This window comes from Penaeus vannamei, chromosome 19, assembly GCF_042767895.1.
Source record: "Penaeus vannamei isolate JL-2024 chromosome 19, ASM4276789v1, whole genome shotgun sequence".
NCBI lineage: Eukaryota > Metazoa > Arthropoda > Malacostraca > Decapoda > Penaeidae > Penaeus > Penaeus vannamei.
Genome location: NC_091567.1, coordinates 14,507,808 through 14,520,307, shown reverse-complemented (window position 1 = coordinate 14,520,307; position 12,500 = coordinate 14,507,808). Strand labels below are relative to the sequence as shown.

General features: G+C 34.6%; 2 protein-coding genes across 5 annotated transcripts in view; one reads left to right on the top strand and one right to left on the bottom strand.

Annotated features, from left to right (window-relative positions):
- Positions 1-5,136, top strand: part of LOC113830109 (vacuolar protein sorting-associated protein 37A) — a 7,926-nt gene extending 2,790 nt beyond the window's left edge. For all 3 annotated transcript variants that reach the window (XM_027383301.2, XM_027383299.2, XM_027383300.2), the window contains 5 exons: positions 737-833; positions 3,115-3,273; positions 3,403-3,554; positions 3,913-4,032; positions 4,308-5,136. In XM_027383301.2, coding sequence (XP_027239102.1) covers positions 773-833; positions 3,115-3,273; positions 3,403-3,554; positions 3,913-4,032; positions 4,308-4,382 — 567 coding nt within the window. In that variant the 5' untranslated portion in view covers positions 737-772 and the 3' untranslated portion in view covers positions 4,383-5,136. The remainder of the gene's footprint in view (positions 1-736; positions 834-3,114; positions 3,274-3,402; positions 3,555-3,912; positions 4,033-4,307) is intronic.
- A 3,370-nt stretch (positions 5,137-8,506) lies between these two features.
- Positions 8,507-12,500, bottom strand: part of LOC113830108 (uncharacterized) — an 8,966-nt gene continuing 4,972 nt past the window's right edge. Inside the window, exons 3-6 of one of the 2 annotated variants that reach the window (XM_027383297.2) lie at positions 10,543-10,649; positions 9,796-9,968; positions 9,338-9,464; positions 8,507-9,162 (exon numbers count right to left, since the gene is read on the bottom strand). In XM_027383297.2, coding sequence (XP_027239098.2) covers positions 9,014-9,162; positions 9,338-9,464; positions 9,796-9,968; positions 10,543-10,649 — 556 coding nt within the window. In that variant the 3' untranslated portion in view covers positions 8,507-9,013. The remainder of the gene's footprint in view (positions 9,163-9,337; positions 9,465-9,795; positions 9,969-10,542; positions 10,650-12,500) is intronic. The other variant, XM_027383298.2, reaches the window with a different exon arrangement.

Genomic DNA, 12,500 nt, shown 5'->3' with positions numbered 1-12,500 from the left:
TGCTAGACCTCCACTGCCCCCTTATGCTTAGCTTAATATGTCAGCAGAACAGCAATGAATAATGAATAAAAAAAAGTACTTTGTCAATGAAATCCACAGATACTAACAACAGATACTGAAAATTTGCCCTTGTATGAAAGGAGATTTGAACTGAAAAGCCAACAGAAATCTACACATATCTTTGTGTTAAATCCTTTGAGCTTAGACTTAGACTATTGATGCTATAAAAAGAGTAAGAATAAACAGTAATATAGAGTAAACCTCAGTGCATAGAAAACTGTACCAGCAACAAAATCCATTCAGCTTTTTTTCAGTGAGACTCCCTTGCATAAAATGTGACGCACTTAAAAAGTTAATGTCCTGCAGTCAAACTTAGATAATGTGCCCAGAGGAGAGTCAGACAGACAAACATAAAAAGGGTCCAAACCTGAAACATGTGATAAATAGGTTAAAGGTTATTCTCTTTGAGTTTATAGGTGTCCCTGCTGAAACATAAACATTCGACCAGTTTGAAAGTAGAATATATTTTCTTATTTTATTTGTCCCTGAAACTATAAATGTAAATTAATAAAGGCATGTGTCCACTGCTAATACTGCTCAGTACGGGCATGAAAGGAGGAAAAAATATGTAGTGTAATTCTTAATGATTTCTCGTCACATTATTACTTCTTCATAAATTTCCCTGTACATATAAATTTTAAGAGTGCCAACTTTCAGATAGAGTTTCCTCTTCCAGCTCATTGTCAGGGAGGACCAGAGATATCCCATTGTAATGATGGATCCTGGGGCTGGCTCTCCGCACTCCTTTTTCCCTCTCACACACTCCACGCAAGGTGAGGTCTTTCTCTCGTGCTTTGTTTTATGGATTTAATATTTTGTTTGCTTTTAATCATTATTGTTGCTTTTACTATTAATGAATTTAGTAGTAGCAATATTATTGTTATTGTTTTTGTTATTAGTAAGAGGTTTTATAGTATAATTATTATCAGATCTATTGTTATAATTATTATTGTCAATATTATTGTTATTATTGTTATTATTGTTATTATTATTATTATTATTATTATTATTATTATTATTATTATTATTATTATTATTATTATTATTACTATTATTATTACTGCAATTGTAAAAGTAATTATTTTGATTATTGTTGTAAGAAGTAGAAAAATATGATATGAGAAATTTGCAATTGAAAGTTTCCTTAATGATATAAAAAAATCTTCAATATAAACAAATGTTCAGTTTGTTGTAGTGCAATAAATCATTTATTTCACTTTCTTGCAAGTAGGCTATACTAGGCCTACCTTCTAGTCTTTCCCCAAGGTTTTCAATTATTGTGCATAATTGTAATTGGGAGGAGGTGCCAAGGGATTGGCTTCTTTTATTCTCATTTCATAAAGATCACAAAACTTTTTTTTTTTTTTTTTTCTTTTTTGCTTACTAATTCCTCAGTAGTTCTCAGGTTAATCAAAATAGGTGAAATGAGATTAAATTGAGAAGTAGAGACCCATCCTGCCCTTGCTCAAGTCAAGATTTTCTCTTAATAAAGTACAGGTCTTATGATGACAAATTTTTTGTGATGTACTATTACACAACAGTCTAGACTTTGTGGCTAGGCCAAAGCTTTTTACAGTCGGCTCTCCTGTTGTGAGTCATGGACCATTACATCATGACAACTATAGATGTCACTGAAAGGTTAATTTTGATCATGTATTTTTGCTGTTGCTGTAAACATTTGTGCATAATGGTATATAAAAAAATGTCATGTATTTATTGTGAAACTGAAAAAAGTGAAATGGACACCTCTTAACCATTGTTTTTATAAATGGAGCTGATTAAGGGCTAGTAAAGAAATGCTCTATCTGTTTGAATATTTTTATCCCCCTCACCCTAATGTTCAGGTGCCCCAAAACCCTAGTCTAAGAAAATCTGCAATATTGATACAAATACAGTGAAAAAAAATAAAACCTGGATGGTGCCAGGGATGAGACCAAGTTATAAAAATAGTTAGGAAGGTTAGAGGTGGTAGAAATAAGAGTGGGGAATGGCTAATAAGGCTCATTTGCATGATCAGTGTCCAAGTATGGGGTTCAGACCAGTGCAGACGTGTGGGGTTGGAGCTTGGTGTTTACCACTATTTATTGTGTAAGGTGTTTGTATGGAACTGGCTCACCATCATCATTGGTCAGTGTGTGCGTCTGCTGGGCATGGATAATATTGTAATGAATATTACAGTAATAACAGTAGACTACGAATGGTTGTGTTGAAGTATGCAAGGAGAATATAAGGAAGAAGAAGAAAATGTAGTGAATGTTAGAATGATGATGGAAGTGAAGTAATTTCAGAAAAAGAAAGGCTTTTGGGTGCTTGTTATAAGGCATAGAGGAATAGGTATGCAAGAGTTAGAGGAAGAAAAGAAATGAAGTTAGGCAAAAGGTATAGAGAAGAGCTGCTTGAAGGTGGGATAGTACGATGACTGAGAATTCTTTAGGAAATAGAAAAATGTTTTGGAAGTAGGTTGTGTTTGACTTTTTAAAAGTGGATGGCACAAAGTCATGTAATGGCTGTTATGGATTGAGTTGGGATAGCACAGCTTGACATATTCTGCACCATTGGGATATTGATGGGAGCTCACTATTCTATGATAGTAGCAACATCGTTTATTGGTGTCACTGCCAGATATGGTCACCAAAAGTGAAATATTTTTTTTTCAAACATATGGAAATCAGTGATTAGGTACTCAAAAAAATAGCCAAGTTGTAATACTGAAATTATTGTTTTGATTTTTTTTCTTGCAATAGAAGGGAGGAAGCAGTGAAAGATAGAAATTATTAGTGCTTTTAGATAATTAGGCAGAAGATATATAGAATTTCATTAATAATAATAAAAAAATCTTTGAGGAAGATGGCAAGGTAAGGATAGTAACTATATGAAGTATGGAAGAGGAAAAAGAAAACACAAGACCTTGTGTTTGATGAGGAAAATAGGCCAGTGATTACAAAAGAAAGTTAGAAAAGAAATAAAGTCAGGTAAGTCAGCCAGCTTAGATTGTTGCATGGTGTCTGAAGAAGACACACTAAATGACAGGCTTAATGAATATTTTATTTTCAGTTGGTATTTTGCCTGAAGTTGCATCCCTAAGCCGTGATGACTTGGAAGACCTGCTAGCCTGTGATGACAAGCTGACTGAGTTTGTGGAAGGCCTTCCCCAGGTTGCAGCACTCAGGAACCAGTGTGAGCAGCTTTCTGCTCAGAATGAGGCATTAGCAAGTATGCAACTAATTTGGTTTGTTGTTATAGACTGTGTGTATTTTATAGTGTTCATGTAATTGCTTTCCATATTTATTTAGGGTCTTCTCCTATATGGTGTGTGACTGACACTTGTAACCTTCCCCTCAGAGGCAAATCTCGAGCGCAGCAGCGACTATGAGCGGGCTAGGGATGCCACTATCCAGAAGGTGGAGGAGCTGACTTCCCTTCGGTCAAGCTTTGAGGACATGACCATAAAGCAACAGAAAGCATCAGAAAAGCTGGCTCCAAGCAGCATTCAGGTACAGGGAAGAATGTTTAGACTATTGATTATGATTTATGTTGTGCTTTGCTTGTAAAGGCTGTCCATCATTAGTGTACACGCTTGGCAAGCAAGGAAAGGTGTTTCTAGTTAACTTTGCACTTTTGTTGCCTCAGAAAATTGTATGATGAAGTAGGAAAACACACAAGACACAGTCCAACTAAAGGATATGTTAGCAGTGGGAGCCAGTAAAACTACTACCTGAGAATGTCAACTTTACATATGCTCTTGCAATTTAATGTATAAATAATATGGCTTTTTCTCATTCAAGTGTTATATTTTATTTGTATTGCTAGACTGTTTTTCAGCAATCTTATTTGTTTTTCTTATGCTTCCAGGAAAGTCTGCTCATTTTTGCAGCCCAATCAGAAGAGGATAGTGAAAAGATTGCCGAGGACTTCCTTCACAGCCACATTGATGTCGATGCATTCTTAGACAGTTATTTGGAAAAGAGAATAGTGAGTAATGACCATGCATGGATAGATAATTGCCTTGGGCATGTGCAACTTGACCATCTATGTGGGATGAAAAAATTATTTCTTTTTATGTATACAAAATATATGCATGTTGGTAGACTTGGTACCATAATAAAAGATTTTTAGTGACACCAAAATAGCCATTTAATTGATTCAAAGAAAATAATGGTTAATGAGCATACAAAGCAAAAAAGGAGAAAATCCAGAGAGATTCTTTCTTTTATTAACTAATGTTTAATACTTCTTCCTTATTGCAGGAAACTCATCTAAGAAAGTTTAAAGGAGAACGGCTTGGTGCCCAGCTGAGAGAACTTCACAAGGCTGGGTTTTAGCAGTATATATTTCGAAGACAAGTAACTTGATATAGATGTCATATCAGATTTTTTTTTTTGTATGACTTTTAATTAAAGAAGAGAAATTATTTAAAGAGATTGTGTAGTTTAATGTAAGGCTGCCAATTCACTTATCATAAGAAAAATATGTCAAGCTTGATAGAGATCACAGAACACCAGAGCTGTGCTTGTTTTCATAAATCATTTAGTATTTGGATTGTATGCTCTCCATTTATTATTTTTATTATTACTATTACCATTATCATTGTTGGTGTTATTGTTATTATTATTATTATTATTATTATTATTATTATTATTATTATTATTATTATTATTATTATTGACACTTATATTCAAAAATAAAACAGCAGCTTGTCAGCATTTAATAGGCTTTTTTCTCCCAGCTTTGATTTCAATCTAAATAATTGACAACTGGAAATTCACTTATATCACTTGATTATAAGTGAAGGTTAGTTATAACTGTTTTTGCTTATTTGAAGATTAAAGAAAGAAAAGTAGATACCTCTACCATCAGAGGATATCCAAAATATATTGTACTGTATTCTGCGTTCTTCTAGGGCATTTAAAAGGCTTTTATTGCAAAATCATCAGTATTCTTAATCATATAGTCATTCCAATTAGTCTTAATGTATATACTTTCATCTTGTAACTGTTACTTTCTGTTTATTAAAGAAATGTGTACTTATGTTAGATTTTAAGAAAGTATGAAATATATCTGTTAAAAAATTGGAAATTATTGTTATTATGATACCTCTGAATGTATTCATTTTCTTGTATGAATATGATTTTTTTCTTAACTGTGTGCTTTCAGTCGTCTTTGAAGACAAGAAAATTTTAAAGGGAAAAATACTTGCACAAAAATATGGAAGATTGTTGGATGACGAGTGATGAAGAGGGGCAGTAGTATTTGATATAGTATTTGTCATTGTTGGCAACTATTATCATCACTATTATGATTTTTATTACCATTATCACTATCAGTGTGTTGGAATGTGAAGACAGGATGCTGGTTGTCTATTGACTTTATGTCCTATGCACTTAATAGCTACAGAAGTGCGAGGGGAATGCACTGAAGCCATACTGCCTTTTTGTTTCATATAATAGGCCTGCAAAATAGGAATGCCTTGTGCAGTGCCACCCACCTTCCTGTAAGCAGGATGTCATCCACTCTGTAAGCCTACATAGAATAAAAGTCAATATTAATTTGATCATAAAGGAAAAGTTCCAATATAATGTGCAGATAATGATTGAACTATAAATTACAGTAATAGTTCTTTCATTAGGACATATTAAGATGTTTGGCAAACGTGAAGGAGTGCTCCTCATCTCTGATGGTCTTGTGTGCTGTCACTAGAAAAAATACTGTGTTGCATAAGTATTTGCAACAACTATTTACTCCTTATAACCAAGATATCAAATGCAAATAATCCTCTTTTAGAACATTTTTTTCTCCACTACCAGTTTTGCAGCCTCCCCATAAGAATCGGTCATTCTTTAAATAACTTCTAGAGAGGAATGTTGTGCTATAGCTCCCACTGTCTTTTAAACTGGAAAACAGAACTGGATTTTTTTTTACATGTACACCAAAGAATTATAAAAATGTACATTGTGATTTTGACTGTTTGTAAATGCATCACAGCAGCAGGCACAGTAGTTTAAGCTGACATATTGAGGCTTTTGTTCAACAAGGAGAATGATACTGTTTGTGCCACAACACATTTCTCTTGCCAGTTTTTGTATGATGTTGATGGTTATTTTATAGTTTTTTTTTAACTGCTATTATCATTATCATAGCTATTACTGATGACACAGTTGGCCCTATATGCTAGAGGATGTAAGGGATGCGTCCAGAGGGATGTATATATTTAACTTCAGGATGCTGTGTCCAGCTCGATTCCACCCTAAATTTAGTCCCAGCATGCTGATGCCAGCATGTTAGTACTCAGTCACAGCTGACTCTGCTGAGAGTGACTGTCCGAGTGCAAGACCTGAATTTTGCAATTATCAAAAGCATTACTACTACCGAGCCAAGCCCCCTTCTCTGTTGCTGCTACTACTCCTGTCATCATTGTAATTAAGTGTTTTGTACTTCACCTGGCACATCTGCCATAGGATACCTCTCATTCTTACTTTGTCTGTAGCATCTCTGGTGGGGGGAGGGTGGTTGTGTTGTGTGGCTATAGTTTGAATGAATGGCTGTGAGTGTGTAGCAGCAGCAGCAGCAGCAGCAGTAGTAGTGAATGGCTATGAGCCTCACAAATGAACTTACAAATGAACCTTTAACATTTTTATTATTGGCAGAGAAATAGAAAAAAAGCAATGTTAAGTATTTTTAAAATACAAAACAGAAGTAATGTAAATTATTTAGATCCAATTTTTTTGTCCTTGTTTGACAGGGTGCTTTAAATCATATTTCAAGGAATGCCAACCTTGTTGCTTAACAATAATTACATTAATTAGTTTTAGTAACATTTATTAAATAGTCTTCTCTCTCTCACTTTAGGGTAATTAAAGACAGGACAGTCAGGGAGATATTGTTGACTTTAATTAATTAATTTTTGTCATCTTGTCTCATTAGGATTGGCCATGGTGTTGCCCAGACTTGTCATTTGTTATATGTTTGTGAAACAGAATTTTTATTTTGGGGACCATTTCCCTCTGCCCATGTGTGTGCATACAGGTCCCTGTGTTTTTTACTTCTTTATTATGCTAGGGACCATTTCCCCCCTTCCCATCTGTGTTTATAGAAACTTAAAAAAGTAGGTAAATTGGAGAAATTGCAATATCCATTATTTCAAGGAAAGTTAGAATTGAGGAAGGTAGTGAGGTCTTAGTACAATTTGCCCTGAAGAACCAATATTGCAAAGAGGTCTTTGGCATTTTCATGTGTCCTTCCTTTTGTTGTTTTAATTACAAGTCATGGGAGAATCTTGCCTTGGGTTATTGTTGCAGGATAGCAAGTGACAGGGACATCTTACCATGCTCAGGTCACTCAAGTAAGCCAGATTTTGTAGCACAATATATTCTGCTCTGGTTGGAGCCATAGCTGATATTATGTAATGTATCATATTTTTTCTCCTCTTTTAATTACTGCAGTCAATTACTTGACAAAATAACCTTCAATTAATATGTACCAGCTTCATTTTTTAAATCAGACCTTAATCTGAATAAGAGTATTTTAAATCAGACCTTAACCCGTTGCCCCCGGGTGACACGTACGTACATGCCATGGCTGTTTTGGACTGAACGCCGGGGGCATCATGTCATGCCCAGTCCCGCGCTACTGGCTCGTCGGACGGAGGTTGTTCTTCTCCGATAGTAGCGGCTTCATTTATATGGTAAAGATTTTAGGCATTGGCACCTATAATGAAGGCAAACCTTCAAAATTTTAAGATTTTTATAAATTTTAGCAAAATAAAAGCTTTTAGGTGCTATATGTCGCTCGCAAACTACCGATTGAGCCGGGCGCAAACAGGGGAAACTGCCGGTGCGCGCCAACAAGCCCGTGCATACGTCAACTTGCCAAAATTTTTAACCGTCAGCAATGGGTTAATATGAAGAAGAGTATTTTAAATCCGACCTTAATCTGAAGAAGAGTATTTTAAATCCAACCTTAATCTGAAGCAAAGGAGTTCAGACATATTATACATGGCTGCACGTGTTTCAAACATTTATCAAGCATTATTTAAATAAAAATATAAGGTTATTCTTATGACATGTAGTCCACTGTGTATGTTTAGTGACATGACACTGCATTTTGCCACCCAGAGCAAAATATATAAAAGACCCAATGGTTAATTTCAGATACATACATATTTTCCTGTCCTTTCTGGATGACACAAGATGATTTCAGATATATCCACTTTAAGAGATGTTGAACACGTATACTCTTAATAGTGGATGACATAAGAAAGACAAAACAATAACAAGTATGTATGCCCTGTATCCTCATGGAGATTATTTCAGTTACATATAATTGAACCTTTGCATCTTGCTCTTCCTCCAAATAACATGTCTGGAATTCAAAAAAGTAAGTCTGCAGTTTTACACCATTGGAATAAAAAACATTGCAGTTAAAATAGGAAGTAAAGAAGACAAAAAAATCCTTTATCTCTTGCTTTTAATTAATTCTTACACCTCCTACTTCCTGAGTATAAACTGCTGTACATTATTTACTTTCTATACACATTAATCATACAATGGAATTCATCTGGGAAAGCATAGAGAAGAATTGCATCATGTACCAACTCATGACACTTCCCACTTCATCCAACTAGGCAAAAATTTAATAAAAGAAATGTTTAATATACCAATCCTAGGATACAATTCAGTTGTTATATGAGGTAGTAAATGATGTCTAATAAATGTAACCATGAGTGCCATTAGTGTATTAATACCATTAATTTTGTTGTGATAAAATTTTCACAAAAATATTTAATATCATGAGAAACTGGCCCATCAGAAGTCATTCTAAGATAACTGATAAAACTTCTCTTTCCCTGCAAAACAGGCTAATCAAAGTGGTAGTCAATGCCCAAAGAGAGAGAATCATGACACATCAAAACAAGTAGGCATTTGAGGCCACCAAAACAAAATGTAGACAGTGGAGCCTATCTGAAAAAGGGAATAAGCTCTGGGGTGTTCTTGTAGTAGGCCCTGTACTGAGGCGATGTGCCCCACTTCTTCATTGCATAGCTCTCCAGCATAGGGATCCCAGAGACACGGGTGATGAGCAAGTAGTCCATCAGCGGGCACAAGACTGATAGAGAAAAAACACAGAATATAGCTGCATACAAAGCACAAGAGAGAGACTGATCAATATAAAATGGACACATGGCAAAACTGGTGACATACATGTGTGTTCTCAAGGAAATAAATAAATTAAATTGAACTGAAAAATACACAATCACTTTTCACATTCATGAAGAACTTACTTGTGAGGTACTCCCAGCCTGAGAAGGTAGATGAGGCACTGACATAGAGGCCAAACCAGAGCATGATCTCTCCAAAATAGTTGGGATGGCGAGACAGGGACCAGAGGCCAGTGTTGATGAACTTGTCCTAAGGATGGATATGGGTTATGTCAGTGATTCATGATAAGAAAATTAACTGCCATTAGAAGAATGACACAGAAATGTCCATGGACTGTGTGATGGAAAATGAATTCAAGTACTCTCTCAAGTCCACAAAATCAAATGGAACATGAAAAATTTCCTGCATGTGCATAGATAGAAGACACCAGCTTTAAGACCAAATATCTTTAATAATAATAGTAAAGAAATTTCAAAACTAACTGTAACACTTAAATGTACATACAACACCTTATTCTGAAACATCTTTCTTCCCTAAGGATCACAGATGCTAAAAAAAAAAAGGAAAGACCCAAACATACCTTATTAGCTGGATTGTTTCTCCAGACTGTCTTCTGGTAATCAGCCACTACTTCAATGAGGAAGCCTGCCAGCCAGATGCCCCAACCCGCATAGTCTCTTGTGCTAAGGGGGCGCTGGCGGGGTGACAAAACGGCTAACAGGCTTGGCAGGATTGTGACAATGACCCACACCCCTGGAGTTATGGGATATGGTACATGCTATTTCAGTTATAAAATTTGATATAAACAATAGCAAGAAACTTACTATATAATATGAATGTTAATATTCATTAGCATGTAAATACAGTCAAAATGATATATGTTTCTTGATATTGTGCCACTAAAGACTGGAATCTATTTACTCATATTTATTATATGGAATATTTGGCTCAATTAATCATAATAATTTCATATCACAAAAATCATTGGCCAGAATTAGTACACAAAAATCTCTGGTTTACAGAATAACATGCATCTTGTAAAGGTTGCAATACACTAATTATCAGAGTAATAAATATTCTACAGATAGATATACAGGTTAGAATTACACCAAGTCAAAGGGCTTACATTCTCTAATAAGGAAAAAAAAAACTAGTGCATTATTCACCCAGCCTGAAGATCAGCAGACATTACAAACACAAAAAATTAACCGCAAGTATAGGCAGGCACCCTTAATATATTCCTGCACCCCTAGCCAATTTACAGATTGTCACATCCAATGAACAATCTTTAAAATAGACATCAACCCATAGCAAGGCAAGCACCCACCTTGAATGGTCCAAGCATAGAAGAACCGGGATGGATTCGCTCGGGTTTTATCAAATCTGCGGTCCCTTCCGGCCTTTACAATGCGGGTGAAGAGAAAGGCTCCCAACCTAATTCAAAGCAGTTGAAAACCCAGAAGTTTAGAAGCTACTCTTATCCAATCTCTTTTCTATTTACTTAAAATTCATTCTTAGAGTTAGTTACCAAAAGAGGCTGAAGATAAAAATGACGCTGTAGAGAGAATAATGCTCTTCCAGCTGGGATATCAAATGGATATGAGATCTCCTTTGGCCCGCACAATCATACATTATTTTAAGACAATAAATAATAAAAATGAGATATTCCAAAATTAACATGTTGTACCCGTAGCTACTTCACTTTCATGTTCAAATTCTGCGCTATTGTTATTTTTTATTAATGATACAAATGACCTTTCTAAGACCTCTTGATGATAAATGAAAACTGAAAGAAACTGCCAATGATCCTTAGACCTAGCACCAGTCTAAACATTTGAGCACACTGCTTGTAAAACAGTGAGCTTCAATTTGATTTACACCAATATATTTTTGTGGGACATCATTTGTACATTGTATGGACTAATGGTTTCTTATGGTTATAAAGACATTCAAATAAACATACATGCACACATACAGATATAAATATATATATGCATATATATATATATATATATATATATATATATATATATATATATATATATATATATATATATATATATATATATAAACCCTGCAAAGGTTTGGCTGGTTATACTTTTGTCTTGATTTAATGGTCTGTAACGCCCTCTCATGTATACGGCAAGTATGTATTTATGTCTCAATAAGATACATATAACCAGGTTGTTCTACTTCCATAAACCTTATTGAACCCAAATATGAAAATGATTTTTTCCCAAGAATAATCTGACAGCTGTTAGTGATAAAGAACCTTTTGTTATTATACATAAAAGGAGGGGAATTTTGGTTTTACTTCTGCTAAAAATAAAAATATCAAGTAAATCATACCAATAACTAATAATTATATATCCAGCTGTATCTGACTCCTCACAGCACACTCTCAATGGTTAAATGCAATGTAGTCATAAGGTCCATCCCTTTATTTGACCTGGTTAATCTGTGTGATATTTTTTGAGAAGTGTTTTCACTGCAGTTTCTTTAAAAATGGTTTATTAAGAACAATGTTAAAAAAAAAAAAAAATATATATATATATATATATATATATATATATATATATATATATATATATATATATATAATAATAATAATAATATTTGTAAAGAATAAAGGTGAAGAGGCTGGGCTTAGCTCGGAAGTGCCTGCTAGGATTTTTCTCCAAATAGAGTGGGGCTACCTATTAAGAAATAGCTTGAGTCTCAATTCCCAGGATAACATTCTACTTGTGGGCTTCCGGGTCCTGGCATGAATACAAGACAAACTAATTCTCATCTTCACAGCTCTTATATGGGACAAATATACTATATACTGCTTGGATCACAATTACTTTCTCACTAAGTGTCTTCCAAACCAATTTGTTTTAAGTTCTCCATTACCTACTACGATGTACTCTTCTTCTACAAGACAAGAAGGTATATGTCTGCCTTCAAAATGATAGTTAATAATACCCCAACTACTGTTCTTCTGAATAAAGTGAGACCAACCCAATCTTCACTGGTTAAAAACTAGGTTAACATTTTTATTAACTTCTTTTTATTTATCTTTGAGATCTTTGAGTGCAGAAATCTACAGGGAGGAAAAGAGAGAGGGTGATGGGCAGCTGAAAACTGAATATGGTTATTCCTTCTACAATTCTACAATGCATCTTTCATAAAAGAATAACATACATATAATAGTTTATTCTTACAAAAATGCACAGTATTGGTTTGCTGCTAAATGAAAACATGAGTGAACCTGATAGGTGTGGAACCTGCCTGCTGTGTCTC